Source organism: Megalobrama amblycephala, linkage group LG13 (assembly GCF_018812025.1).
Source record: "Megalobrama amblycephala isolate DHTTF-2021 linkage group LG13, ASM1881202v1, whole genome shotgun sequence".
Classification (NCBI taxonomy): Eukaryota; Metazoa; Chordata; class Actinopteri; order Cypriniformes; family Xenocyprididae; genus Megalobrama; species Megalobrama amblycephala.
The window spans coordinates 21567062-21593715 of record NC_063056.1 but is presented as its reverse complement, the minus strand read 5'-3'; the positions used below and the strand labels follow the sequence as shown (position 1 = coordinate 21593715).

The window sequence follows — 26654 nt, the reverse complement described above, 5'->3', positions numbered from 1 at the left end:
AGCAGACGAAACTTCTTTTAAAAACATTAAAAATCTTAGTGGCTCCAAACTTTTGGACTGTACTGTATATATATATATATATATATATATATATATATATATATATATATATATATATATATATATATATATATATGTGAGGTCTGACCGCACACTGCAAAAATTTTCCTTTTATGTGAAAGAATTCATCATTTATCAAAAAGACATGGACAATTCTTTACATATATATATATATATATATATATATATATATATATATATATATATATATATATATATATATATATATGTAAAGAATTCATCATTTACCACATTTGTTATATCAAAGGGGATTACAGAAATTAAAAATATAAATATATAAAATTAATACGTGTATTTATAAGTATATAATAAAAAGAAAAGGTATTACACTGTAAAAACTGAAATGTTTACCAACCATAATTGCTCAGATTGAGATTTTTTTCCCCTCTTAATTGACATTCAAGAAAAAAATTATAACCATACAAATTATGTCATCCATTTTTTTCAGGTCAATTAGTTCAACAAATTCAGGACGCAAATATTGCTCCTTAATAAAAAGGTTAGTTTTTGACACTACTGATGAACTATGTAGTAGGCCTATAATTAGGCTATGTCTTAATTACACATTAATAATAATAATATCATATAATGATATATGATATAGCCTATATCATATTTAGCTAATAATATAGGCAAATACTGTGTTTCACAATGTCAAATTATAGCCAAATATTGCACATTTCTTTCAGTACAGTAAGTCCCCCTCTCTGTCTTTCCAGTGACATCACTGTGGTGTCCATAGGTGGAGCTGTCGAGGACAAAGACAGGGACCACACAGCCTCAAGTTCTCCAGCTCACACAACTCCACGAAAGACACACATGACGGTAGGAGATCAACCCATACCAAACGATCATGATGCCACCATCACAGACTTATATGCTGCTCTAGAAAGCACATTTCTCAGATCTGTCTGCGTGACCACAGAGAAAAAGCCATTGGATAATAATCTGCGCGGATCTGGAGGACACTGAATAGGAGTAAATAGACAAGAGGCGTAAGAAACAAACGGGGAGCGACTCATTGAACACCGTGGTTTTCTTTGAGTGTTACGTTTCGAGTCCACACCAGGATTTTGTTTCGTTGTAGACAAAACATTGTGCACGGAAGGACCTGGATTTAACGGAGGGAGAGTCGGAAAGCTCCGTTTTATTGAGCCATGAAGAAGAACAGTTCAACAAAGCGGGTAAGACATCGAGTCCACTCTATTGTCAGTGAGGAGCGCCGTGAGCCTTTGTGCACTAGTGTGAAACACTGCAGCATGAACACTTCAGTTTACTAAAACACAGTGTTTAAAAACATTTTTCAACGTAGCACATGCAGTATAATTATTTTATTCTTGCTGTAAACGTAAGTCGACATTATATCTTCTGCACGCCCTTTTTGGAAGTAGTTGACCAGGCTTTTATAATAGTGAAAGGAGTAAAGTTTATATATACGCATTTCCAAACAAATCTAAATGATTAATAAATCATCCATTATAAAAGCCTTAAAGAAATTTCCCAAGGGAACCCATGGCTTGAAAATGCTAATTCTCATCTGGGTTTAGACCTACAAAGTGAACACTTAACATACACTATTAATGAGTTGATTAAATTGCTGTCCATAATGACTAAAAAGCATGATAAATGGCATCTCCAATATTTCCAGACTAGAACAGCAGGCACGTTTCATCTAGCATATGCTGGTTACATGCATATATAGCTGAGGAGCATTTAAACATTTTTCAGAATAAAGGCTTAACCAGATTTTGGATGTTATGTTTGTTTTTGCACTCTTTGAGTTCAACACTATAGAAAAAAGCTTTTACTTTCCATTATTTTGCATGTACACAACCTTTTAATCTCATCATACTCAGTATTTTGCCTTGGGATCTTGCCATCTGAACTGAGAAAAAAACTGGGGTGTGTGTGTGTGTGTGTGAGAAAAGTGAGTAAGTGCCAGAAATGTGATCTACATGACAAAGACAATGTCTTTAAGAAAGTCTCCCCCTTGCTAGAGATTACTTCTGTCTCAAAAACCTGTGAAATGGCTTCCTAGACAGCATATTGTGCATTATAGACTTGCAAAAAATGCTTTGAAACATGCAATTAGATCATAACTCACTGGGAACCTGAAGTCTCACTAGCATGCCACTGTTTTCTGTCTGTAAACGCAGGGCCCTCAGGAAGCCAATCAACAGCCTGCGCAGCCTGACAAAACTGGATGGATTCGCAAGTTCTGTGGCAAAGGAATTTTCAGGGAAATTTGGAAAAACAGATTTGTTATACTGAAAGGAGACCAACTGTACATTTCTGAAAAAGAGGTAAGTTGTGGACTCAACTTTTTTCCTGTTCATGCTTTTCTCCATATCATCATAATTTGACTGATGAGATGCTACTTGATTGCAATAATATTCAGTACTGCCTTTCAGTATAGTGTGTGAGAAAGTGTGTAAAATGTGTTCCAGTTGCTTGGAGGCATGGACGAGTTACATGACATGCCCTCATCCTCGAAAACCATGAACAAAACTACACAACGTAAAAGAAAATATGATCCAGACTACAAAATAAGGGTATACTTCCAATGCAGATTAATATGGTTTATACTGACCACAATGTATTAAAATTCAGGAGACTTGTAGAAACCCATCGCTCAAACTAAACTGTCAGTTTTCAGCATATGCAGTACATGGAAATAATAATGATAAATATTAGTGTTTTCTGATTACTGATGAAAGTAGGCAGATTTCATAACTTTGAGTTCATGTGTGTAATGGGTCTGTGATAATTCATTTTTAAAACTAGACAGTCAAATACATTTTTAAAAAAAATATAATTTACAAATATCTAGTGTGATCCAAGTCAAACCACATGAGGTTTATCTACTGTCTTTACCATTACATATGCAGAGGTAAAAATCATTTTGATTGTCCTGATTATAATGATGAATGTTCGGGTGATGAATAATCTATTGTGACATACAGGAAGTTAACTGCCACTAGTTCCTCACAGGAGCAGCACATAAATAAAGATATAGTTCAGCCAAAAATAAAAGTTCTGTCAACATTTGCTCACGTTATGTCTTTCGAAACCCGTGTGACTTTATTTCTTCATTGAAAATGAGAAGTTTAGCAGTATGAAAGTTGATGGGAACAAGGGGCTGTCAAGCTTCAAAAAAGCACCATAAAAGATCATAAAAGTAGTACATACAACTCATTGCTCCTCGTCACTGTATGAAAAACAGCAGTTTAAACTTTCTATACTATAAAAAAACCCTTTTGTGTTCCATGTAATGAAAAAGTCATACAGATTCGTAAAGACATGGGGGTGAGTAAATGATATAATTGTGATTTTTGGGTGAATCAATATCCTGATCTGTGCATTTCCCAAAGCGAACTATGGTCGCAAGTTCCATCATTACCAATAGAGTTCAATGGGACTTACAACCATAGTTGACTAACGATGGTTTTGGGAAACGCAGCCCTGGTCAGGCTATATATTACAGTGCTTAACACCTTTATCCAATTGCAGACATCGTTCTGAAATTAGAGCCGCTGGATGTGATGAAAGGCCGAACATGACGATATAAACATGTAAACATTCAATTAGCAGACTGTCATTTCCAAGTCCAATGCAACACATCCTGTCAAGCATGTGCCTGACATTGTGGCTTCCATACAGTGGTCCCCTTCACTTCTGGATGAACAGTTTCCTCTGAGAGGTTTAACAAGCTCAGTAAGCATGAAGGAATAGAAAATAAAGGGCCTTTATTCGGGAGCGAGGCCGATTTACTGCAGTGTGGGAGGACGAAGGGAAGGGAAGCAGGATTGAGGTTGAGTCATGGTCACGCAGAAGACTGTTTGCTGTGCTCAGCATCAGATCAAACAATGCCGAGGCAGCATATGGGCTCTGGCTCACAGCTCAGAGGGAGGATTGACCCTTTTAGTGCTTAACAGACTGAGGTTTCATCATGCTGTCGTCTAGATGTTTCTCTCCAGCTGTCTAGACAGACAACAGATTTTAATGATCTGATGCTGTTGTTTTGGTATCATGTTTCCTAATAGATAAACGGCAAAAATGATCTGAATCTGAATATCCCAGCTTAAGGAGTTAAATATATTTCTAAGACATATATACCATCAGGTAACAGGGCTTATACTATACAAAATATCTTTTTAGATTTTTTATGCTGTCTCCTAGGTGTTAAATGCACAGTTTCACCCAAAAATGAAAACGTTTTCATTTACTCACCTTCATTCCATTCCAAAAGCATGACTTTTCTTCTGCAGAACATAAATATTTGAAGAAATTGTACTGAATAGTTTCAATAACTCCTTCTGTCATGACAACTCTCTGAGCGTTTGGCAAGGTAACGGATATGAGAGTGTAGGTATGTTTGGATTTGGTGGAATAGATCTGCTAAGCTGCCGCTGTTATTACTGCTGCAGAGCAAGTATGGATGCCAATACATACACAACATGCTGCTGCTGTACAATATAGCATACATGAATTACCCATAGCAGATTTATACAGGTGGAGCTGGGGAAGGTGGAGGGTTTCGGAAAGCGCACTTCTATAGCAAATGCTGACCAAGTATTTGAAGGTTGAGCAGCAAGCCCATTGGCTACTGATACAGCAGGAACCAATCAGCTGTACCCTATAGAGAATGCCATGATTGCTAGCAGATTGAGTTAGGGAACTATCAGCCTGTGCCATCTAGAGTTTCATGACAGAACTTGACAGAACCTCAAAAGTACCATAAAAGTATCAAAAAAGGATTAATTGGAGACCATTTTCAAATATGTATCATGGAAATGTCAGTGATACTCGCCTATGCAAAACTAGCTGCCATGCTACAAAGGAGCTGTAGGTGGTTGCAGCAGATCTTTTCTTCTGTATTGTGAATGTGATGTACATCCGAGTGAATGGAGTGGACTTTTGAGAAAAATGCACGGTGGGACTTGGTTCTTTCAATTGGTTATTGATTGGAGGAAGGCAGATGAGTTGACTGTAAGTGTGCTGTCGATAGTAAGAAAGGGGCGAAGTTTATGTAGACTAAATGATTAGAGAAGCCCAGAATACGTCACCAAAGAAGTTGTTTCACTGGGAGATCGAGTTATTACTTTTGGATTAAGAAAAAAAAAATGAAACAGGTAGATGAACCGTGATCAATAACATACATTTTAAAATAGATAGAATTAATTTTTCATTTCATGCCAACTTTAATGGCCAAATTAGTTTCTAAATTCTCTACATATTGCTCAGGTCTCTCCTTTAATGTAATTAAGCACATTTTGCACATTTTATCATCTACCAGGTATAAACTGTTAGTCAAATTGCTCTGAAAAATATAAGCACATCTCTACTCAATTAACTGCACAATTTGAGGTATCTGCAGGGTTAGGTGGGTTGTTGAAATCCCTAAACCTAAGAATGAGCAATTGTAATTGCAAGCACCACTAATAACCCACTGGCCGTTCATTGTATGTGATTCTGCTTAAATCAAATTGACATATTTCAGTCAGATGATAGGAGACTGAATGGTGGCAGTAAGCTGAGAAGGTCTCCTGCAAATCTCTCCCAGAACAGATGTCATGCGAGTGTTGTTTGCGGTCAGATTCCTGGGCGCCGATGTGGCAGATGTAGGGAGAGTGCACAGATATTAGGAGAGCTTTGTCCCACTCACCCTGAACTGTCTTCGTGTTCACACACTTACACTGGTACATTTCTCTCTCACGATTGCTTGAGACAGCCAATCAGCAAACTCTAAAAGCATAGTTTCATGTCTCTGTAAAATTGTTTCTTCCTCTTAGCATAAATGGCATCTACCAGAGCTTCAACATAAAAGTAGAAGAAGATAAGAACTGCCTGTGTCTTCTGTTTGCAAAATCAAGCCCAAATAAGGAAGTTGTGGTCTTTGTCTTATATTGCTCTTCTGCTTTTTGAAGTCATATGTATAGATGATCGAGTGGGTGTAGTGGTCACAACCTGTTCTGGACTTGACACTTCCTCTTTTACAAAGTCCTTTTCCCCTTCATCTGGTTTGCTTTTCTTAAATGACGCCACTAAAACTGCATAACCCTTCCACTTAGGTGATTCACAATAAGTATCCACCCTAAACGGATCAGATCATGTTATATTGGATTTACAGTTTGATTCAACTTTACTTAGTCAAGTGCTTGAATTAGTTAATGCATCCCATTTACTAACTTCAGTTTGCTTGTCATATTTGTATTGATTTTCAGATGTCAGATGGGCTGAATTATTCTAGCAGTGTGAATTGGTGTAACTAAAAAACAGATCATGCAGTGCAGTAGTAAAAGTAACATGTCTACGGACACAGTATATGTCATACATGTACAAACACTCAAGGAAAGACGTGTGAAGTTTTCCTTTTACAATCGCTGCGATCGTTCTCTAGGGTAATGGGGTGCAGTCGTTCAGCTACATTAACACAAGTGGAATCACAAATGAAATTGACGGATGAATCATTTCACACGTCAGGGCCTGGCACGGCTCTGACTCACTTGCTGGAGAGTGAGATCAGTGGAGGTTGTCGTGCCCTGTATAGTCATCAAACCATTTCTTCTCTGTCTGGTTTCTTTAGGTGGATTCTTTAAGGGATCTTGGTCACACTGTGACAAAAAAATCTGAAAGGGAAGTAGGGAGAAATTCCTGTTGCAGGCTGGTTTACCCTGGAACAGCAGTTTACAAAATAGCATCAGGATGTTTAAAATGAGAAGCTTGTTGGACTGAAATTATAAACTCTACAACAGTAGTTCTCAACTGATGGGTCATGAACCAAATATCTGTTGTGGTCAGTAGAATTAAACTAGGGGGCCATTTACACAACACCGTTTTCAACAAAAAACGGAAAACGTTTTATGCGTTTTGGCCGATTATTTATACGACAACAGCATTTTGGGGGACTACAAAAGCTAACTTTTTAAAGGTTTCAAAGTGCAAGTTTTTGAAAACGATACTGTTATAGTCTCCATGTAAACTACCAAAATGCAAATCTGTGAAAATAGTGAAGGCATGCAAATGCATATTAATTGTTTAGTCTATAGAGTACCTCAGAGATTACGTGTTTTTGTAGGCCAAACCGGAAGTTAGCGGCGCACGGGTTCCCTTGATCGAAAGCCTATGCATTTTTCCCATAGACTTTTGCAAAATCGCAAAAAATAAGCTCTGTGTTTAACAAAGGGTTATGACACTTACACGTTTTGTCTATCAAGATAATATTTACAAGTTAACACAACATTTATACATTTTGAAGACTAAATAAAGTCGTCAGATATATAAAGCTAACAGTAGGCTATAAACGGACTACAGCACACCGTGGTCGTGGATCAACGTCACCACCACCAAGCTTCCTCAAACTTTATTTAAAAAACAACTTTATTTAAAAACATGCTTGCTGATTTTGATCTGCACTGTGTATGAATACTTATCCACTTTTTTTTTTTTTATGAGAAATGCTGTCCAAATGTCCTATTTGTCATAATGACGATGAAAGTCCCCGCCAAAGGAAGTAGTCCCTTTTAACAACTTGTTTGCAACCGCCGTTTTTAAGACACAATAAAGGTTTAAAAAATCACAAGCGGGTTATAACTGGTGTGTTTTATGTTATAGATCAAAACATGAAAATATTTAGAGGCTTTGTTAACCACCGACCTTATTTCAGGCAATTTAGCAAAAACCCATTAAAAAAACCCATTGACTTTAGGGTGATGGAACCAGAAGTCCTAAAATGCTAACTCGTCTCGCCTCATCTCTGAGGTACTCTATAGGTATGCTTATTTGGTTTGAGTTCTCTGTAAAAGAATGGTGTGTATACTTTCTTTACAAAGTGACATCGCCAACTACTGGCCAAGCATGCATAATACAGCGTTTTTAGTAGTTTTCGTGGATACATGTGAATGGGATTGTTTTGACAACGTTGTCATCTGTACAAAGAAAAAAACTTTAGTTGTTTTTAGTACATCATTTTTGTGTAAACATACCCTAAGTGTTTAGGAAAAAATAAACATTAAAGTTCAACTTCAAAGTTCAAGTCTCACCCAACTCATAGTGGAATTATCCTTTACATTTCCAGTCTCTGGTGTCAAATTAGCGTAAACTTATGAAAATGGTTTTAAAAAGCACATGGCTCTATAGTGCCATCACTTTTACAGTGTTGCAATGACCATCTTTTGTCAGTGCCCCACCCATCAAAGTTTAATGAATGCATGAATCTGCCCAAAGATAACTACACTGAAATCAGATGGGCACTCATATCCTTCATACAGGTTCACCCCTATCTGGTGAAGTTCTGGGGTTTTGTCTCAAGACCACACATATACCTTTTATGGGAAGTATTTTAACTTAAAGGTGCCCTAGATTCAAAAATTGAATTTACCTCGGCATAGTTAAATAACAAGAGTTCAGTAAAAGACATACAGTGAGTCTCAAACTCCATTGTTTCCTCCTTCTTATATAAATCTCATTTGTTTAAAAGACCTCTGAAGAACAGGCGAATCTCAAAATAACACCGACTGTTACGTAACAGTCGGGGTGTACGCCCCCAATATTTGCATATGCCAGCCCATGTTCCCAACATTATGAAAGTCATTAGACAAGGGCAGAACGTCTGGATGTGCACAGCTGAATCAACAGACTAGGTAAGCAAGCAAGGACAATAGCAAAAAATGGCAGATGGAGCAATAATAACTGACATGATTCATGATAACATGATATTTTTAGTGATATTTGTAAATTGTCTTTCTAAATGTTTTATTAGCATGTTGCTAATGTACTGTTAAATGTGGTTAAAGTTACCATCGTTTCTTACTGTATTCACGGAGACGAGCCGTCGCTATTTTCATTTTTAAACACTTGCAGTCTGTATAATGCATAAACACAACTTCATTCTTTATAAATCTCTCCAACAGTGTAGCATTAGCTGTTAGCCACGGAGCATAGCCTCAAACTCATTCAGAATCAATGTAAACATCAAAATAAACACTGTACTTACGCGATTAGACATGCTGCATGACGAACACTTTGTAAAGATCCATTTTGAGGGTTATATTAGCTGTTTGAACTTTTTTTATGTTGTTTAAGGCAAGCGGGAGCTCTTGGGGCGTGGAGCACGAGATTTAAAGGGCCACACACCCTGAATCGGCTCATTTCTAATTATGCCCCAAAATAGGCAGTTAAAAAAATCTATGGGGTATTTTGAGCTGAAACTTCACAGACACATTCAGGGGACACCTTAGACTTATATTACATCTTTTAAAAAAAAGTTCTAGGGCACCTTTAAGTGCTGCAAGCCGGGCTTGTATTCTCTTGTCAGTCTTTGGTATAAAATACAAGGCATATGGCACCATATACGAATATTCTTTTCAGATTTGATGGTGCTCAAAACAAGTTCTTACCAGGAGTTTCTTAAGTTTATTGCTGTTTTTGTGGCAGCCAACAACAGCACAGCTTAACCCTGTGCTCATTTGAAATTTTAGTAATGTTCAAAAAGTTTAATCAGTTCAGTCACTTTTTTTTATTGTTTTAACAATGGGTTCCTATGGAACCTGAACAGGACAGCAGCACGCAAACTGAAGTTAGGCTACGTTCGGACTTTCTCATGCCACATAACATGTAAACACTAGACGTTGTTATAAGAAGCATGCTGAAAGTCAATAATTTTAGATCAGATTCCAATCTGATAGACAAATAATTGGATTTGGACTGACTGTGTGAACATAGTCTTAGAATTCATTATGGCTCATTGTTTGCTCAGGAAAAAGGTGAATAATACAGAGAAATAAATAGGCTTTTAAAAGGGAGGGGAAAATGGTTTTACCTTTTGTTCTTCATGTCAAAGTCCTTGCAATTTTGTTTGGTGTAGTGGTGACATGAATATAAATGTTAATGTTTTGTTTACTTTTGTATGGTGAACTATTAAAAATAAAGGATCCAAAAGGGGGGTTTTGCATAGAAGAACTATTTTTGATTCCCCAAAGAACCTTTCAGTGAACAAGAACTATGTTTTTCTTAGTGCGAATAATATTTTAGTACACTCTAAAGAACCTTTTGTGTATTGGAAAGGTTCCATGGATGTTAAATGTTCTTAATGGATGGAACCATCTATGCCAATAAAGAACCTTTATTTTTAAGTGTGTAAACAACTTTGGCAATTTTGTGTTGGGTCACCACTTTGAAGCAAAACCAGCTGAAACAACTGTGCTGAAAGTCAGAGAAACATCTTCAGTCTATCTTTAGTTTGTTTGTATTCACTGATGAGAATTTGTCAAGCATCTTCCCCTTCTCTCACCTGACCGAGCCAACATGCTGCATTTAACCCTGTGAGGTCTCTCCTGCAGCTTTCATATCATAAAGCAGCAATGGCCGTATAATTCACATAGTTCCACTTAAACACTTTGCAATGAATTTTTCATGTGTGGGCCAATGGGACACATTGCCGGGGAGTATTCATTTCAAATTCCTCTTCAGGGCATTTGGCTTCTCTGATTCACCCTCTCAGCTGCAATGCTTTGTGACCCTGATGGACGTTTATGAAAGGTTAGACTGGTTAATGGAGAAAGTAAATAGCTAAATTCAATTCAGACGGTACTTTGAAACATGAAACGATGACTGTTTGTCTCTAAATTGTCCACCTGGCCTCAAATCGAAGCAAAAGGACACCTGAACAGGAAATGCTCCATAATACAGTTATTTGTTGAATAACATGATGACTATGAATACACTTTGGAAACAATTCTGGTGAGCAAATGTTTCATATAACAAAAACAGCAAGTCAAGTTCTATCTTTCTGCAATGTTGTCGATAAACAGAATATAATCTGTTTATCATCCTGCAATCTACAAAAAAAGTTTTTGGTCAGTACAATTTTTTAAAGAAATTAATACTTTTATTCAGAATGCATTAAATTGATCAAAAGTGACAGTAAAGACTTTTACATCAATCAAAGAATCATGAAAAAAATGTAACAGTTTCTACAAAAATACTAAGCAGGACAACTGTTGTCAACATTGATAACAATAAAAAATGTTTCTTGAGCATCAAATCAGCATATTAGAATGATTTCTGAAGGATCATGTGACACTCAAGACTGGAGTAATGGCTGCTGACCCCAAACTTTTGAACAGTGTGTATATATATTTAAAAAAGAAATGACAATAATGAAATTACAATGGAAGTCTAAGGAGAAAGGAGAATTTTATTTTACTCATTTAGTATAAAAAATGCATACAGTTGTTAGGCCTAATCTTCCTTTTTTCTCAATATAATCGATTTCCTTCCTATGTTGTTTTCATTGAAAATCTGGTTTTACTCTGAAACAGTTGTAAACAGCAATTTATTCTGACTGAATTTTGTGGCAATACTTTAGAAACATGCCATATCATGCATTGCTATAAACACAAATGCATCAAAATGATTTTCTGTGGCATTCAACAGCACGCCACCGATGCTGTTCCTAAGTTTTTTTGAGCTCGGAACATTTCTCTAAAATCACACACAACAAAAATATTGTTTACAGCTTCAGACAGCTTTAGTTACACAACAAAAAGGTAGCTTGATTACAGAGTACATTTCAGAGAGCCTGGCAAGACTGTGAAATTATTCTCACAGTAGTACTTCTTTTTTTCCCCTCTTTGTTCTTTCTGTTGGGTAGGCCAACCGATTTTCTCTGTCTTTTGGTTGTTTAGGATGCCATTTTTGGCTATTCACACTTTGGCTATACCTCTGCAAAAAGATGTATCTGTTTAAAGCTTAACATACACAGTAAATATAGATATGCCGCTCTTTATTTGCAGATAAAAGGTCACTTATACGAAAACTGTCTTGTTGCTGGAGCATCTGCCAGTTCCTCTATTTTTAAATTGGTGGTTTCAAATGTTAAGTCCAAATAGAGCATAAAGACATGGTGTTAGATTCATATACAATCACTCAATCAAACTCAAGAGAGCTGCGCCTTCTCACTTTAAAGGAGCAAAGAACAAAACCACAAAAGTAGTAGTCTAGTTCACATTCATTCAATGAGTTTGACCACTGAAGTTTTTGTTTCAGTGTGATCTCAGATTACAGACTTTTATTGTGCCAGATGTGTTGTCAGATATATCAGGGTCATTTTACAGGCAATGCCACTGAAATAAATTTCCTTTAATGTAATTTCCAAATCATCTTCAGATGATTTCCACTTTTCTTCTATGCCTCTTTTTAATTCACTATATAGTGCATTAGAAGTCACTACAGCAAACTTCAGTATAATCTTGAATCTAGTTGTATTTAGTAGTTTTTAATGTCCAGTATTGAGTGCAAATGTACTGTGCTCCGACTGTCCTCTCCTGGAAAAAAGGATTGGATCAGATTTCTAGTTAATTGCTGCCTTTGTACTGCTGGAACAGTAGATGTACTATTTGTTCAGCCATTCCCTGTTGTGACACCCCATAGTGCACTGGGTGTGATGCCAATACTCTTAAGTACTGCACTGTAGAGCAGCTCTGTAGTTCAGCACACAACCAGATGTGGCCTTGCGTAGACAGGCAGCTTTTTTTGTCTTCGGTAGAGCACTAATGGAAATTGATTGTGACTTAATGAGATCGTTTGGCAGGTGATACCAAATCAGACCATGGTGTTCATTGTGAATCTAGGTTAAAAAGTTCTCTTCTTTCATTCCCAATGATGTTTTCGGGCTATGTTTTGATGTCTGTCCCAGTTAAAACTCATTGGTCATCTAGATGTCCTGAACTTTTGTGGCTGCACCAACTCGACTAAAACACTGAGCTCAAACAGTGTATACTTTTAAAATGCTGTGCCTTTTTAAAAAAAAAGTAACTTAAGCTGTAAATACTGTAAGTATAGACAATAATTAGTACATTTTGAGTAATGATGCACCAAAATGACAATTCTTGGTTGAAACTAAAAGTGCTAAACATCCAGTGCTGAAACCAAATGTAAAAATGGTCATTTTAAATTTGCCTTTGTAAGCAAATTATAATGCAGTCTACAAAAGTCTACAAAAAGAGGACCACTACACATACAGAGACAGTATGTGTCACATCAACTGTAAACACAACCTTTGTCAATTTATCATCCATCAGTCATTCATAATTCTGATTTAGTGACTGATTTTTGTCACTTAAAAAAACATTTACTGAATTTTTTCATATATTAAAAAAAAAGTAAAAAATTAAATGTATAATAATAATAATGCTATTATTATTATTATTATTATTATATAATTACAAAATTATTGATTTTTAAAAAATATAATACTATTATTATTAAAAAGTATAAATGGTATTAATTAATTAGCCATTACATGAAACATTGTCACATTGTCACTTAAAAAAAAAACATTTACTGAATTTTTTCATATATTAAAAAAAAGTAAAAAATTAAATGTATAATAATAATAATGCTATTATTATTATTATTATTATTATATAATTACAAAATTATTGATTTTTAAAAAATATAATACTATTATTATTAAAAAGTATAAATGGTATTAATTAATTAGCCATTACATGAAACATTGTCACATTGTCACTTAAAAAAAAAACATTTACTGAATTTTTTCATATATTAAAAAAAAGTAAAAAATTAAATGTATAATAATAATAATGCTATTATTATTATTATATAATTACAAAATTATTGATTTTTAAAAAATATAATACTATTATTATTAAAAAGTATAAATGGTATTAATTAATTAGCCATTACATGAAACATTGTCACATTGTCACTTAAAAAAAAAACATTTACTGAATTTTTTCATATATTAAAAAAAAGTTAAAAAAATAAATGTATAATAATAATAATGCTATTATTATTATTATTATTATTATTATTATTATTATATAATTACAAAATTATTGATTTTTAAAAAATATAATACTATTATTATTAAAAAGTATAAACGGTATTAATTAATTAGCCATTACATGAAACTTTTTAAAAACTATTATAATGGATATGGTTAATTTAAAGCACAATATTGAAACCAAATCTGTACTTTATCCCACAGGTCAAAGATGAGAAGAAAATCCAGGATGTGGTGGATCTCACCGACTACGAGAGGTCTGAGGAACTTCGCAAGGCCAAAAGCAGGAGCAAAAAGAACCACAGCAAGTTCACGCTTCTGCGCTCACGGCAGCCAGGCAACACGGTCAGTCACTACAGGAAGTTGGGTTTCACAGTAGAGGATAATAGCTAATAGGTTTATGCCCCAGTCAGCACAGGTGCACTGCTGGGCTAGTTTATTAGTCAGTTTGCAGTCACGCTGTGAGATAGCGATCACCTGTTGCACAACTCAAAGATATGTGTTTCTACATACATTCACACATATTTGAGCAAAAGGAGAATAACAGAGACTGAAAAAGGGGGGTCTTAGGCCACGGTCACTCTAGACTTTGAGCATGCGAAATTTCAACGGTTGTTATATGATGTCACGCTCTGCAGTAATACATTCAAAATGTTTAAATATACAATCTACTTGACTTTACTGCAAAAAATATTGCTTTTTTAATTCATCCAAGGGGTCACGTCATGATGCGTCGATCTTCTACTGGTCACACGTGTTCACGTGATGCGAATTTGCAACTTTTCGCATGAGCTTGCATATGAATGGAAGTCAATAGAATGAAAAGTGCAGTGACCGCACCTTTAACTGGTTATTCAGTTATACAGATGGTATTCAAACTGTTCCTGTAATTTGTTATATGAAAAGGATAATTCAAGAGTCACATCTGTAAATGCGGACTTTTGTTAATGTAGCTATTTAGACTCAAGCCTAAGACATGTTGACGTTAGTCTAAGAAAATATTGGACAATAAAACATACTCCAGCATAGTTGGCACGTTGGTCTCTAAGCACAAACTTGGACCGACCTCTGTAGTCATCCTATCCTGTGTAATTGGCTTTCAGTAAGAACGGCTCAGCTTATTGCTTTCACTAGCATACCGCAGGCCACCACAAATATCCTTTATCCTTTAGACCAACACAAATAGTACATCTTACCAACTGCGTTAAAGCTCCATGTTTCTTAAAGGTGAAGTGTGTCCATCCATCCATAATCTTTGATGTATTTTGAGCTTTTTCAAAACTTTCAAACAAGGCTTTGTCAAGCTAGCATTCAAAAAGACAAACTAAAAATTACAGTTCAGTTCACTTGTATTCTGTTTCCTTACATTAAATTTGAACTACAATTCACCATTCTGTTTGCCACCTCAATTTAAAGTCCATTCAAATTGAGGCATTGAATTGGAATTTAAATAGAATTCTCAATTCAGTTTAGAATCAAACATTTCTGATCTCCTGGCTCAACCAGTTGTGTGAGTATGGGGGCGGGACTATTGATTTGTCCAGACAGTGGAACCTTTAATAATTTTTGCAAATCTGTTTGGTGAAAAAAAAAATGAAACTCTTTACATTTTAATTTCACCTCTTCTGAAATGCATTTTATCAGTAAAAGGAAATTTCCTTTTAGAAGTCTGCTGTAGTTATAGTTTAGAGCTGCACGATTAATTGTTAATAGATCAAAACCTCTATTCAAACACCCATGTTTTTAAGTTTCTGTTCAGAATCGTGGGAGGATCATGATCTCTTTTAAACAACAAAAAAATTGTGATTCTCAATTTATCCAGACTCGTGCACCTCTAGTTATTGTTGATTTAAAGCTTTTTCTGGCTGTCTAGACTCTAGACTCTTTCAGGCTTTCTGACAGCTAGGAGAAAAATAAGGGGTTACGTCAGACCAATCCTTTAAAATCCAGCACTGAGACAAGGGGTTAATCCCTATGAAGCAAACATGGAGGGTCTTAGGAAAATCCAGCAGCACCCGCCCGCCAAAACACACCCCTCCACACACAGAAACAAACCACTACATGGTTAATAAGTCCCTCTGCCCCACATACAACAGCTGTTCTGCATACAGCTCAACAGGGGAGACACCCTACTACATGACCTCATGAAAATCATCATCTTTGTGCTTTTTTCTCTCGCCTGCCTCTTTTTTCCACCCTTAAAAACAGGCTTCCGCAAGTAAGATTCTGCACCTAATTTTAATTATTACCAAAGGATTCAGAAGTCTTACAGAAACATTGTTCACTTTGGTAGTATAATGCACTTTTGTAGCATTACATTTCCCCCTATGATACACCTATGAAGCTAGTCATAGTTACAATTAGTTACAACCACCCAAAACACCCTTGCAACCACTTAGCAACACACTAAAACATTCTGAACACCTTAAAAATCACATAGCAATGCCTGAGCAACCAACCACCAGCACAGTGACAGCAAGTTTTGCACAGAAAAGTATCACCAATGTAAACAAATCTTGATCACTCAAAGTGTTTTTGCAAGTTATGTTTTTAAAGGGGTGGTTGATTATGGTTTCACTTTTTTAGCTTTAGTTAGTGTGTAATGTTGCTGTTAGAGCATAAACAACATCTGCAAAGTTACAACACTCAAAGTTCAATGCAAAGGGAGATATTTCCTTTTAAAGAATTTTCTGTTTAAGGACTACAACAAACGGCTGGTAGGGACTACAACGTGCTTTTTCCCGGGTGAAATCACTAACCCTAAAATTTACATAAACCCTGTCCCCGAGAACACGCAACAAAGGGGTGAGGCTATGTTGGGAAGAGGAAGAGTTGTTGTAGTGAAGTGTTGTTGCCATGCCGTCATTTTACACCAGACTGCTTCATAAACGAGGGTCAATTCACTGCTGGATTTGCACAAAAGATTACCATGATGGCACATGATAGTCGATGAGTTGAATCAACTCCACAGCAACTACATAAACTACATTATCCACTAACCATTCAGAAACGTCCAGTTGCATTCTAAAATTTGTAACTTCTTCCTGACAATTGTCATTTTGGCTGCGTAAGATTCTCCACCTTTGTTGTTGTTGAGCAAACGAAGCGCGAGTTGTTAAAGCTCTGCCATCTTTTGGAAAGCGGGCTGGGAGCAGTAAAGGGACACACACAAAAAAGGCATGTTTTTGCTCAAACCCAAATAGGGGCAAATATGATCTGTAGGGTATTTTGAGCTAAAACTTCACAGACACATTCTGGGGACACCAGAGACTTATATTACATTTTGTAAATTAAATAAAGACCTCAGCGATCAGACTGACAAGATGTTTTTCTTTTTGACATGATATGTCCCTTTTAATTGCCAAAGTGATTTGTCAACAACAGTAAAAATACGTAGCATTGGGTGCATAGCAGAGTGTTATCTACACAGCTGCAGCATCAACAGAAGGGCCAGGCCGCCTGTCACGGCTCCAGCAGACTGTGTTTGGAAGACTTGCAGTGTTGTTGCCTAATATGGTGGTTTCTGCCTCACACTGTTGCTGCATCAGCTGTCCATAGAAAGAGCCATATGGCTGTACCTGCTCATTTATGCTTGGCTCACTACATGTTTGTGTCCACCTAGCACAAGACTGAAGGAATTTTCACCATGTTTGTAGGCGTAAAATGAAAAGCCAGCAGGTTTCAGGGCAACACTGGTCATATATCAAACTGTACAGTTACTCTATAACCTGCACTGGCCTGTATGTTTGTATTTGGATAAATGATCTTCTCAAATAGAACACGTTTTAAAGTATTTTTCATCCTCAACATGCAGGTTCCAAATCTGGTGTTTTTGGCCGTCAGTCCAGAAGAGAAGGAGTCATGGATCAATGCTTTAAATGCAGCGATCACCAGGGCCAAGAATCGCATATTGGATGAGGTAAGCTAGACGTTCCCATGTCTTTGCATATAACATTGCACATAACACCACTCTAGCAGTGATTAGCATGAGCAAGCGCCATGCTATTTTCTTCAAAAAATTTAAAAACTGAACACAGATTGTCATTCACAAGTCCTTGGAGAAGCCACTTTCATAAAAACTTCTAATCCTGCCCTCTCATTCCCTGATCTTTTCACAGTTTGTTTGCGAAAGGGATTTGCTCAATTTAAAAGCGGGTCTATAATCACGCTCGACACACAGTGGGAGAAAATGAATCACTCCACCAAAAATAGACGGCAGTCACGACTTTGAGCGTTAAAGCAGCCATATCAGAGCCTATCTTCACCTTCAGCTTCCGCTAATGAACGAGATTTAATCTGGCCTAACCATCCATGCTGTCTGCTTTTTCCAGATCAACTCTTGACATGTCGTGGGAACAGGTCATGGCTTAGAACCATAAACATGCACACAGGCCGCCTAACCGTGAGATAGCACACTCAATGTACTAGTACTAATGTATTCATTTAAATAAATCAGAGAGAGCGTGTGCTTTCCCTTTCACATGCGACTGTGGTGTGATTCATACCCTACGTCTTGCTGAGTTAAACAGGCGAGGTCTCCCATACTACTCAACAGGAGAGGAAACAGACTGAGTCAGCACACAATAATAGCCGGTTATGTTGAGAGTTCTTCTGTTGAACCTTTCTCATAACTAGTTTGTTGTTATAGCCATTCAGTAATAGGGGTGTAAGAAAATATCGATACATGTGAATATCACTATATTATTTCTGGCAATACACTGTATCGATTTAAAAAAAACACCGTATCGATATTTAGTTGTTTAAGATTTGTGTCAGAGGCTTTGTGTTCGGTTTAAACCCGACCGCTTGATGGCAGCGTTATCTCAGAATGTAAACTGTGGTGCGGAGAAGGGTGCATCGCTAGCGTTAGCATTAGCAAACCCAGCTCACAAGACGATAGAATTATACCAGCTCAGTAATGTTGTTTGCAAACTAAACCATGTTAAAATCCAAAACTCGGGAAACACATTGATCCTGAGAGCTCAATTAACATCCCAGCGGCATCCGTGCTGCTGAGAGTGGCGTTTCGATAGAATATGTAAATATGTACTGTGTACTTTCCTCTCAATAACAAAATAAACACAACAAAAATGACAGTGGTGAGAAAACAGCAGCAAGAAAGTATCTGATCATAGCGATGTGGATATGTTTACACGAGCTCTGCAGTTCAGCGCTCAAGTGAAGGCATGTTTATTTATATAGCACTTAATACAATAGATGTAGATGCTTTAAAGTATTGTATATGTATCGTATACATAAAGTATATGCCAGTATCGGCAGATTCTTTTTAATTCTCGCTTGTTGTATTCCTCACTTGTAAGTCGCTTTGGATAAAAGCGTCTGCCAAATGAATAAATGTAAATGTAATGTAAATGTAAATTCTATTCAATATACCAGTTTAAAAATGACAGAATGGTACTATATCACATTGTTCTTTTTAGGGTTGTCAGGATACCAACATTTCTATATTCTACATTTCTATATTCCATAGTAATACAATTTTACAATTCTTGGTGCTACCACAAAATGTAACATGATACAGACAATATTAAAATATTAACAAATATTAACAAATTAAAAACAATTACATATCTGCAAACTAGTCGCTTTTCGGTGAAATTCGCCATTTTGAATCAAAATATGTAATTTATGTCATGTGAATTGTGTAGATCCGAAGAATTTTTTTTCTTTTTTGGGGGGTGAGTTTGCAGGCACAATAAATCGAAAATGGGCTACTTTCCCATAGACTGGAGTGAGACCATAAACGTCTCTCGAGCTGTCGTGATCTTTTTTGGCGCTCTGTGGTGTGACTGACACATCGCTGTAGCGCTTCAGTTCAAACAGAGGCAGAGCGCATGTGAACCAATCATCTCTTCTGCTTTACAACACGAAATAAACATCAATGGATGTAGGATGAATGAATACCGAAGGTATGTTGAAAGATCCAGTACAACTTACTGTATAATTTACAGTATTAGTTGAGGAATATTTGAGGAAATTTGCCATGTACTGTACCAAATTAATCATTATTGAATTGAAGGTAATCAAATCGAAATCAAAACGCAGGCTTCTGAATCAAAATCGAATCCAATTGTGAAATTTGTCAATGCCCAGACCTAGTGTGAATTAATTTTTTTATTTTTTTTTTTTACTTGAAGCAAAAAAAATTTTCCCATTTATTTTCTTGTGGGAGTGCACCAGAATGCTTAGTTTATATGTTAAAAAAACAAAAATTTTCTCATGGGGGACGATGACCCCAAACCCCCTACTACTATTTACTTGGTAAACATGTCACCTTTCAAACATTTCACCATAAACACCTTTTTCAGCACTTTAGAGTTTGCAGGTATGTTCAAATATGGATCAAATCATCAAGTAATTATTGCTCTAAATAAGTAATGGCATCAAAATAAATAAATTAAATAAACAGCAGAACAAAAAAAAAATGTCTTTTGCATTTTCCATTTTTCCCAAGGCTGGGTATCTATTCAAGGTCAGTTCGATTCCAATTGACAAGCTTTCAATTCTATTTGATTTTGAAGTTTTTTGATAATAATTAATTTGTGATTTTTTCACATATAATGTAAACAGGCATATGTCAATTATCTGTGGAACTGAAAGAGATAGAGAAGCAGGTTGCACAGCAGGATGCGTCACTGACTCAACCATCACTGACAGTTGTTTTGCACAATTTTCTATGTATCTAATAAAAAATGCATAGATTAAAAGAGCGATCAATCTTGACATTTTAAGAATCAATATCAGACGTATTCTTTTTCTGATCTGAGTGGTTTGGTTTTTGCTAATTTCTGGATATCAATGCACTGCTTATCCGTTGCCAAGCACTGCTGCATGCTGCAAGTGTGGGAAATGTGTAGGCAGGTTTAGTGCTTAGACAATGAGAATATGCATTCACTAGCCACAAACAACACCACACACAAATATATACTAGATCTTTATGTATCCTGAGCTTACTTGTGTGAAACTCACCACCACAAGTAGAGTAGAGGTAGGGTATATGAAGCAGTCACCATGCTGTAGCTAGATTAAGAAACAAGATGCTAGATGCTAAGAAACAAAGGTAATCTTCTAAACAAATATTTTGTTTTGTTGTGTACCAACCCTCCCTTAGTCCATAAACCCTTACCAAACACAGTAGAGATTAGACATACACTCCACTGGCCAACAAACACAAGTCATCTCAGAACACAAAGTCGTGGATGTTAGCATTTACAGTTTAAGCTTTCTCGTAAACAACAGAAGTGCGCTGACACGTTCGATGGATGTTCAGTGTAGTAAACACTGTTCAGTGTAACAAATCCTCAGATTATTCCCTTTAGCTTGTACAAGCATGAGCATTTTGCCCAGAAATCAAACATTCATCCACTCTTCTCAATTGGTCATATGTCATTATTTGTACATCACAAACAAATAATAAACAGACTCATTGATTGTCCGGTCAATATAATGCCCCTCCTCCTGCAGGCTAGCATGAAACATGTAGCTACTGATAGTTTCCATGTGACTGATTTGTTCAGTTGGGCTTTATTCCAGTGCTCTTTGTTCGACCCCTTTAGGTGACGGTGGAAGAGGACAGCTTGTTGGCCCATCCGACGCGTGACCGAGCTAAGATACCCCACACTCGCCGTCTGCCCACCCGCGGGCACCTCATGGCTGTGGTAAGCAGTCCATTTGCTCTGAATGTCACCTCATTAAACGTGAACAGCCTGCTGGGAAAAGGCTGGAATGATACATATGATAGTATGTACTTTTTTTCAGGAATGAAATACTTTGTCTCAAAACCGATAGTATAAAGAATAAATTTGGGCCCAACAGTAAGGATTTTTTTCAGCTTTCCAGGTCAGACCAGTAGTTCAGATTTCTACCTACCCTGCCAACATTTTCACTAGCACAATAAAAAAATAAAATCAGAAAATCTGAATTTATACATACACATATATATATATATATATATATATATATATAATGTATAATATATATATGAGACAGGTAGCTCACGAGACGTGACGAGACACGAGACGAGATTTTTACACACTATTTTTAAGAAATCCTCAAAGATGAAATACATGATTAGAAAAATAATCTGCAGGTGTATTTGAAATGTTTTAACTAATCATCTTGTAATTAATGTCATTTCAGTTCTACTTTCTGAGTATGAATTATCATATGCAGTAAAAGACAACAATATTCAAGCACTGTAAAACGTTTCGCCGCAAACTGGCTTCTCTCCTGTATAATTTCATACGAGTCTCTTCAGACCTTACTGTACATGATTTATGAGCTTCTACAACTTTTGACCTCCTAACTGAACTCCTTTCCACAAACTGATCATAGAAATAAAGAGTATAAATAAAAATGGTAAAAATCTACAATAAGGTCTCATTTATTAACATTAATGTATTAACCAACATCAACTAACAATGAGCAATATATGTGCTACAGTATTTATTAATCTTTGTTTATGTTAGTTAATAAAAATAGTCATTCGTGTTTAGTTCACGATAGTGCATTATGTAATGTTAACAAATACAACTTTTGATTTTAACAATGTATTAGTAAATGTTGAAATTAACAGTGCAAATAGAGACCAAATTTTCTTTAAGCATGATACAGAGCTGAGAGATGCTTACAACTACACAGCCCAGCCTAAGATAGCTTTCATATTGGAAGATATTTGCATGCATCAGAGAGCCGCTTTCAAATGCGGGGTATTGACGTCGCGTTTGAATACGCGCTCGTTTACTTTCACTTTCGCGATCGCGCGTACTCTGTGAATAGGGAGTGGCAGCGACTGTTATCCAACTGAATTAAATGGTTTTTATTTCTATAAAAAGCAAAATGACAGTGGAGGCGTAATGTAAACAATGCAATGTAAACTAATTTCACCCTCACACTATCACGAGACTGCTTTTCGCCTCGACGAGAAATCTCGTCACAATTTAATCTTGCGAGATCTCGTCACACCATACACATTTAATGAAAAAAAAAAAAAAAAAATATATATATATATATATATATATATATATATATATATATATATATATAAAGATTATTGAATTTTTTTATTCAAAATGCTTCAACTTTACATATATATATATATATATATATATATATATATATATATATATATATATATATATATATATATATATATTTTTTTTTTTTTTTTTTTTTTTTTTCATTAAATGTTAAAGGGTTAGTTCACCCAAAAATGAAAATAATGTCATTATTTACTCACTCTCATGTCGTTTTACACCCGTAAGACCTTCGTTAATCTTCTTGTTAAGGTATTTTTGATGAAATCTGATGGCTCAGTGAGGCCTCTATTGCCAGCAATGTCACTGAACTTCTCAAGATCCAGAAAGGTACTCAAAACATATTTATAACAGTTCATGTGTGTACAGTGGTTCAACCTTAATATAATCAGTGATTCGTGTATCAAACTGCCAAACTGCTGAAATCACGTGACATTGGCGCTCCGAACAACTGACTCGAAACAAAAGATTCGTAAAGCTTCGAAGCAGTGTTATGAAATCGGACATCACTAAATATTGTTGAAAAGTCATTTAGTTTTCTTTGGTGCACAAAAAGAATTTTCTTCGCTTTATAATATTAAGGTTAAACCCTGTACCCACATGAACTGTTTTAAATATGTCCTTAGTACCTTTATGGATCTTGAGAGGTTCAGTGACATTGCTGGCAATAGAGGCCTCACTGAGCCACCGTATTTCATCAAAAATATCTTAATTTGTGTTCCGAAGATGAACAAAGGTCTTACGGGTGTAGAACGACATGAGGGTGAGTAATAGCATAATTTTCATTTTTGGGTGAACTAGTTAAATATAAAGTATAGTAAAAAATTACTAATTGGTTTCTGTTTTTAAACCCATTTTTACTGATGCAACCAAGACTATTACAATTCATATGCCAGTCAGATAGATAATTTTACATCCTTCTTGTTGAGCCCTGCTCTTTAAAAAAGGTAAACTCAGAAAAATTCAATTAAATTTAAAATGTTATCGCAATGAATGAAGCGGTTTGATTTTTGCATTTAACCTACAGAAAGACTTTTGTCTAAAATCTCCTCACCCTTTTCAGGCTTCTACCACAAACTCGGATGGCATGCTGACACTTGACCTCATCCAGGAAGAAGATGTCCCCGCAGCACAGGGTCAGGACTCTCATGAGGATACCCTCGATAAAGCCGGTTCCCAGCGTACCCTAGATTCCCAGCGCTCCAATACAGACACCTCGAAGCTCTCAACATGTAACGAGACCCCCGGAAAGTCCCAGAGTCTGCCGCGAAAAAGCGAGAGTGCCTTTGACTGGTCGGAAAACCATCGGACGCCGCAGCTCCGCAAAAAAACGCCTACATCCGAGAAGAACCGTTGCGCTTCCATGGACGAGATCCTCACGCACTGCGAAACACGGGCCCTTCCACACTGCTCGACTTCAGCGCCAGTGCAGCCCATCAGCCAGCTCCAGGACCTCATCACCCAGAAGCTGGAGAGAACGCAAGAATTGCTGACAGAGGTGCGGGCACAGGGCAAGGGGAAGGGATCGCCGTCTGGAAAGAGCTCCAGCCCAGAGGGTCAACGGATGGAGGCGGAGCGGCTTCTGGAGGAAGCAGCGTCCACTTGGGGGCAGGCTCGTGACGTACTGGAAGAAGTGAAAGAACTCAGAGCTTTATACAAGCAGCTTGACTCTGCCTCTTCCGCCACGCCCGGTCCTTCACAGAACGGCAAACTGAACAGCCCTCAACAAGAAAACCACCGGAAAAGCATGATGTGACGACACAGAAAGTCCTCTACGGTTTAATGGCGTCGTTTTTCAACGGACTCTTCCTGTTGACTGCTTTAGTATTGCTGGAATCAAATAACATGAGCTATACGTGTATGTATGAATTGTTAAAGAGCTTCCTAATATCGGCGTCAGAGCAAAAATACGATGGACCGGTGGTTTTACCAAACACAATCTGTTGCGCTGTACCCTGCGGTATCATTTTTCACAGTGATGTCAACAGGGACAGTAAAAGCACGGAGGCACCGAGTGGCCCATCAGCGTAAGACGGTGAGAAACACCACATGGCGGTGATGTTGTTGTCATCCTCAGCCTATCACAATGTGAATGTTTTCCTTCTGTTTCATAATACACTGGAGGAGCTTTGTTTCAGAATGGTCACAGACCCCGAGGTCTATTTTACTCCCTGGGTCATTTTTGTATGTAATAATAATAATAATAATTCCCAGCACACTTGCTCTGCTGTTAACAAAAACAAAGCTCATAATAAGATGCAATCAGGGTGCAGCCAAAGGCTATTGGCGGAAAGCTCACGGATAATGGAGCATGTGCTGTGTCCGGCAATGCTCTGTATCCCATCAGATGGGCTCTAATTGTGAACAAAGCCATGAACATTAACACAGATGACGTCTGGTGCCAGAGTTGCTGCGGAAAGTGGAGGAAGAAACAGCTGCCATTAAAGACGAGACTCCATGCAGTAAAGGAAACGATTAATAATAATTACACATTTGCACTATGGAGAATGCTGTAAAACGAGAGTGACACTGGCAAGCTATCTTTTCAAACCTAAGAGGCAGAACAGACAATCTACTGTAGGCAGGGAAATATGGGTTGTGTAGCTCTAAGTCTTTACACCTAAGTGGTATTTCCGAAAATGTTGGTATCTTTCAAAATCAAAAGCTGCCTTAGCGTATTTTCATAAGGGCACATGCAAACTGCATCTCAAACTCTTCAAAGACTCTGAACGCTTGTATATTTTAATTTTTCGAAAAGTTCGCCTACAAGTTGCCTGCACCTCAAGAGAAGCTTTTGAAGCATGATTTTGTTTTGCTTTGCAGGATTTTTGTCTTTGGGGAACTATGCAAGGTTGCATGGGTGAATCTCACAAAACCAGTCAAGATGTCATGTGTCATATTTCACCCCAAAATTTCTTTGAAAGAAACAAGATGTTATATTTTGCTTAAAGAAAATTAAGCTTATTTTTGACAATGAAGCACATATCCCCACCCCAATTGACCGTTCGCAAAGACCCGCCCCCTTTAGTTACTATTGCTATGTCCGACAAGCCATGCCGCTCTCACACCACACATTGTGTTCTCACGCAGTGAAAAATACATCGCGGAGCAAACAGGACACTGACAAAGCATCAACAGACAAAACAGAGCAGGTTATTTTTGATATGAAACAAGGTCTCAAATTTCAAATTTTGTCATTATTAAGGAAATTTAAACAATAAATACCGTTTTGTGGCTCTTTAATGTGTTGTGACGGATCGCTGTAGTGCCTCAGTTCAAGCGGCTCGTGAAACGATCATCTCTTCCTACTAGTTGATTTATATCATCAAATAAACATGAATGAACATCATAAGGAATGTTGTTTCAACCGCAGAAAGATGTCAGTACACACCATTTTTCAAGTTCAAGTCCACTGATGTTAATCTACTAACTCCCCTGACTGCTTTGTTGGACAAAATGGCAGATTTGGCGTTATGATTGGTTAGATCGCCTGTCAATCAAACTCAACTCCCCTGACTGCTTTGTTGGACAAAATGGCAGATTTGGCGTTATGATTGGTTAGATCGCCTGTCAATCAAACTCAACTCCCCTGACTGCTTTGTTGGACAAAATGGCAGATTTGGCGTTATGATTGGTTAGATCGCCTGTCAATCAAACTCAACTCCCCTGACTGCTTTGTTGGACAAAATGGCAGATTTGGCGTTTTG

The 26654-nt window shown here is 36.9% G+C and overlaps 1 protein-coding gene across 2 annotated transcripts; it reads left to right on the top strand.

Annotated features, from left to right (window-relative positions):
* Positions 1-832: 832 nt before the first annotated feature.
* Positions 833-26229, top strand: plekho1b (pleckstrin homology domain containing, family O member 1b). 2 transcript variants are annotated; one of them, XM_048153167.1, is made up of 7 exons: positions 833-1265; positions 2238-2384; positions 2529-2633; positions 14096-14236; positions 17706-17810; positions 21469-21570; positions 24011-26229. In XM_048153167.1, exons 1-7 carry the CDS (start codon positions 1239-1241, stop codon positions 24701-24703), a joined length of 1320 nt encoding a protein of 439 aa, XP_048009124.1. In that variant the 5' UTR covers positions 833-1238; the 3' UTR covers positions 24704-26229. The 2 variants fall into 2 exon arrangements, with proteins under 2 accessions (XP_048009124.1, XP_048009125.1); XM_048153168.1 differs by lacking the exon at positions 2529-2633 and having other exon boundaries at positions 834-1265.
* The last annotated feature ends 425 nt before the right edge of the window (positions 26230-26654 follow it).

Coding starts and splice junctions, on each gene's coding strand:
- plekho1b (XM_048153167.1), top strand. CDS start 1,239: ATGAAGAAGAACAGTTCAACAAAGCGG. Junction 2,385..2,528: donor TGTACATTTCTGAAAAAGAG/GTAAGTTGTGGA, acceptor AATGTGTTCCAG/TTGCTTGGAGGCATGGACGA. Junction 17,811..21,468: donor AGAATCGCATATTGGATGAG/GTAAGCTAGACG, acceptor CGACCCCTTTAG/GTGACGGTGGAAGAGGACAG.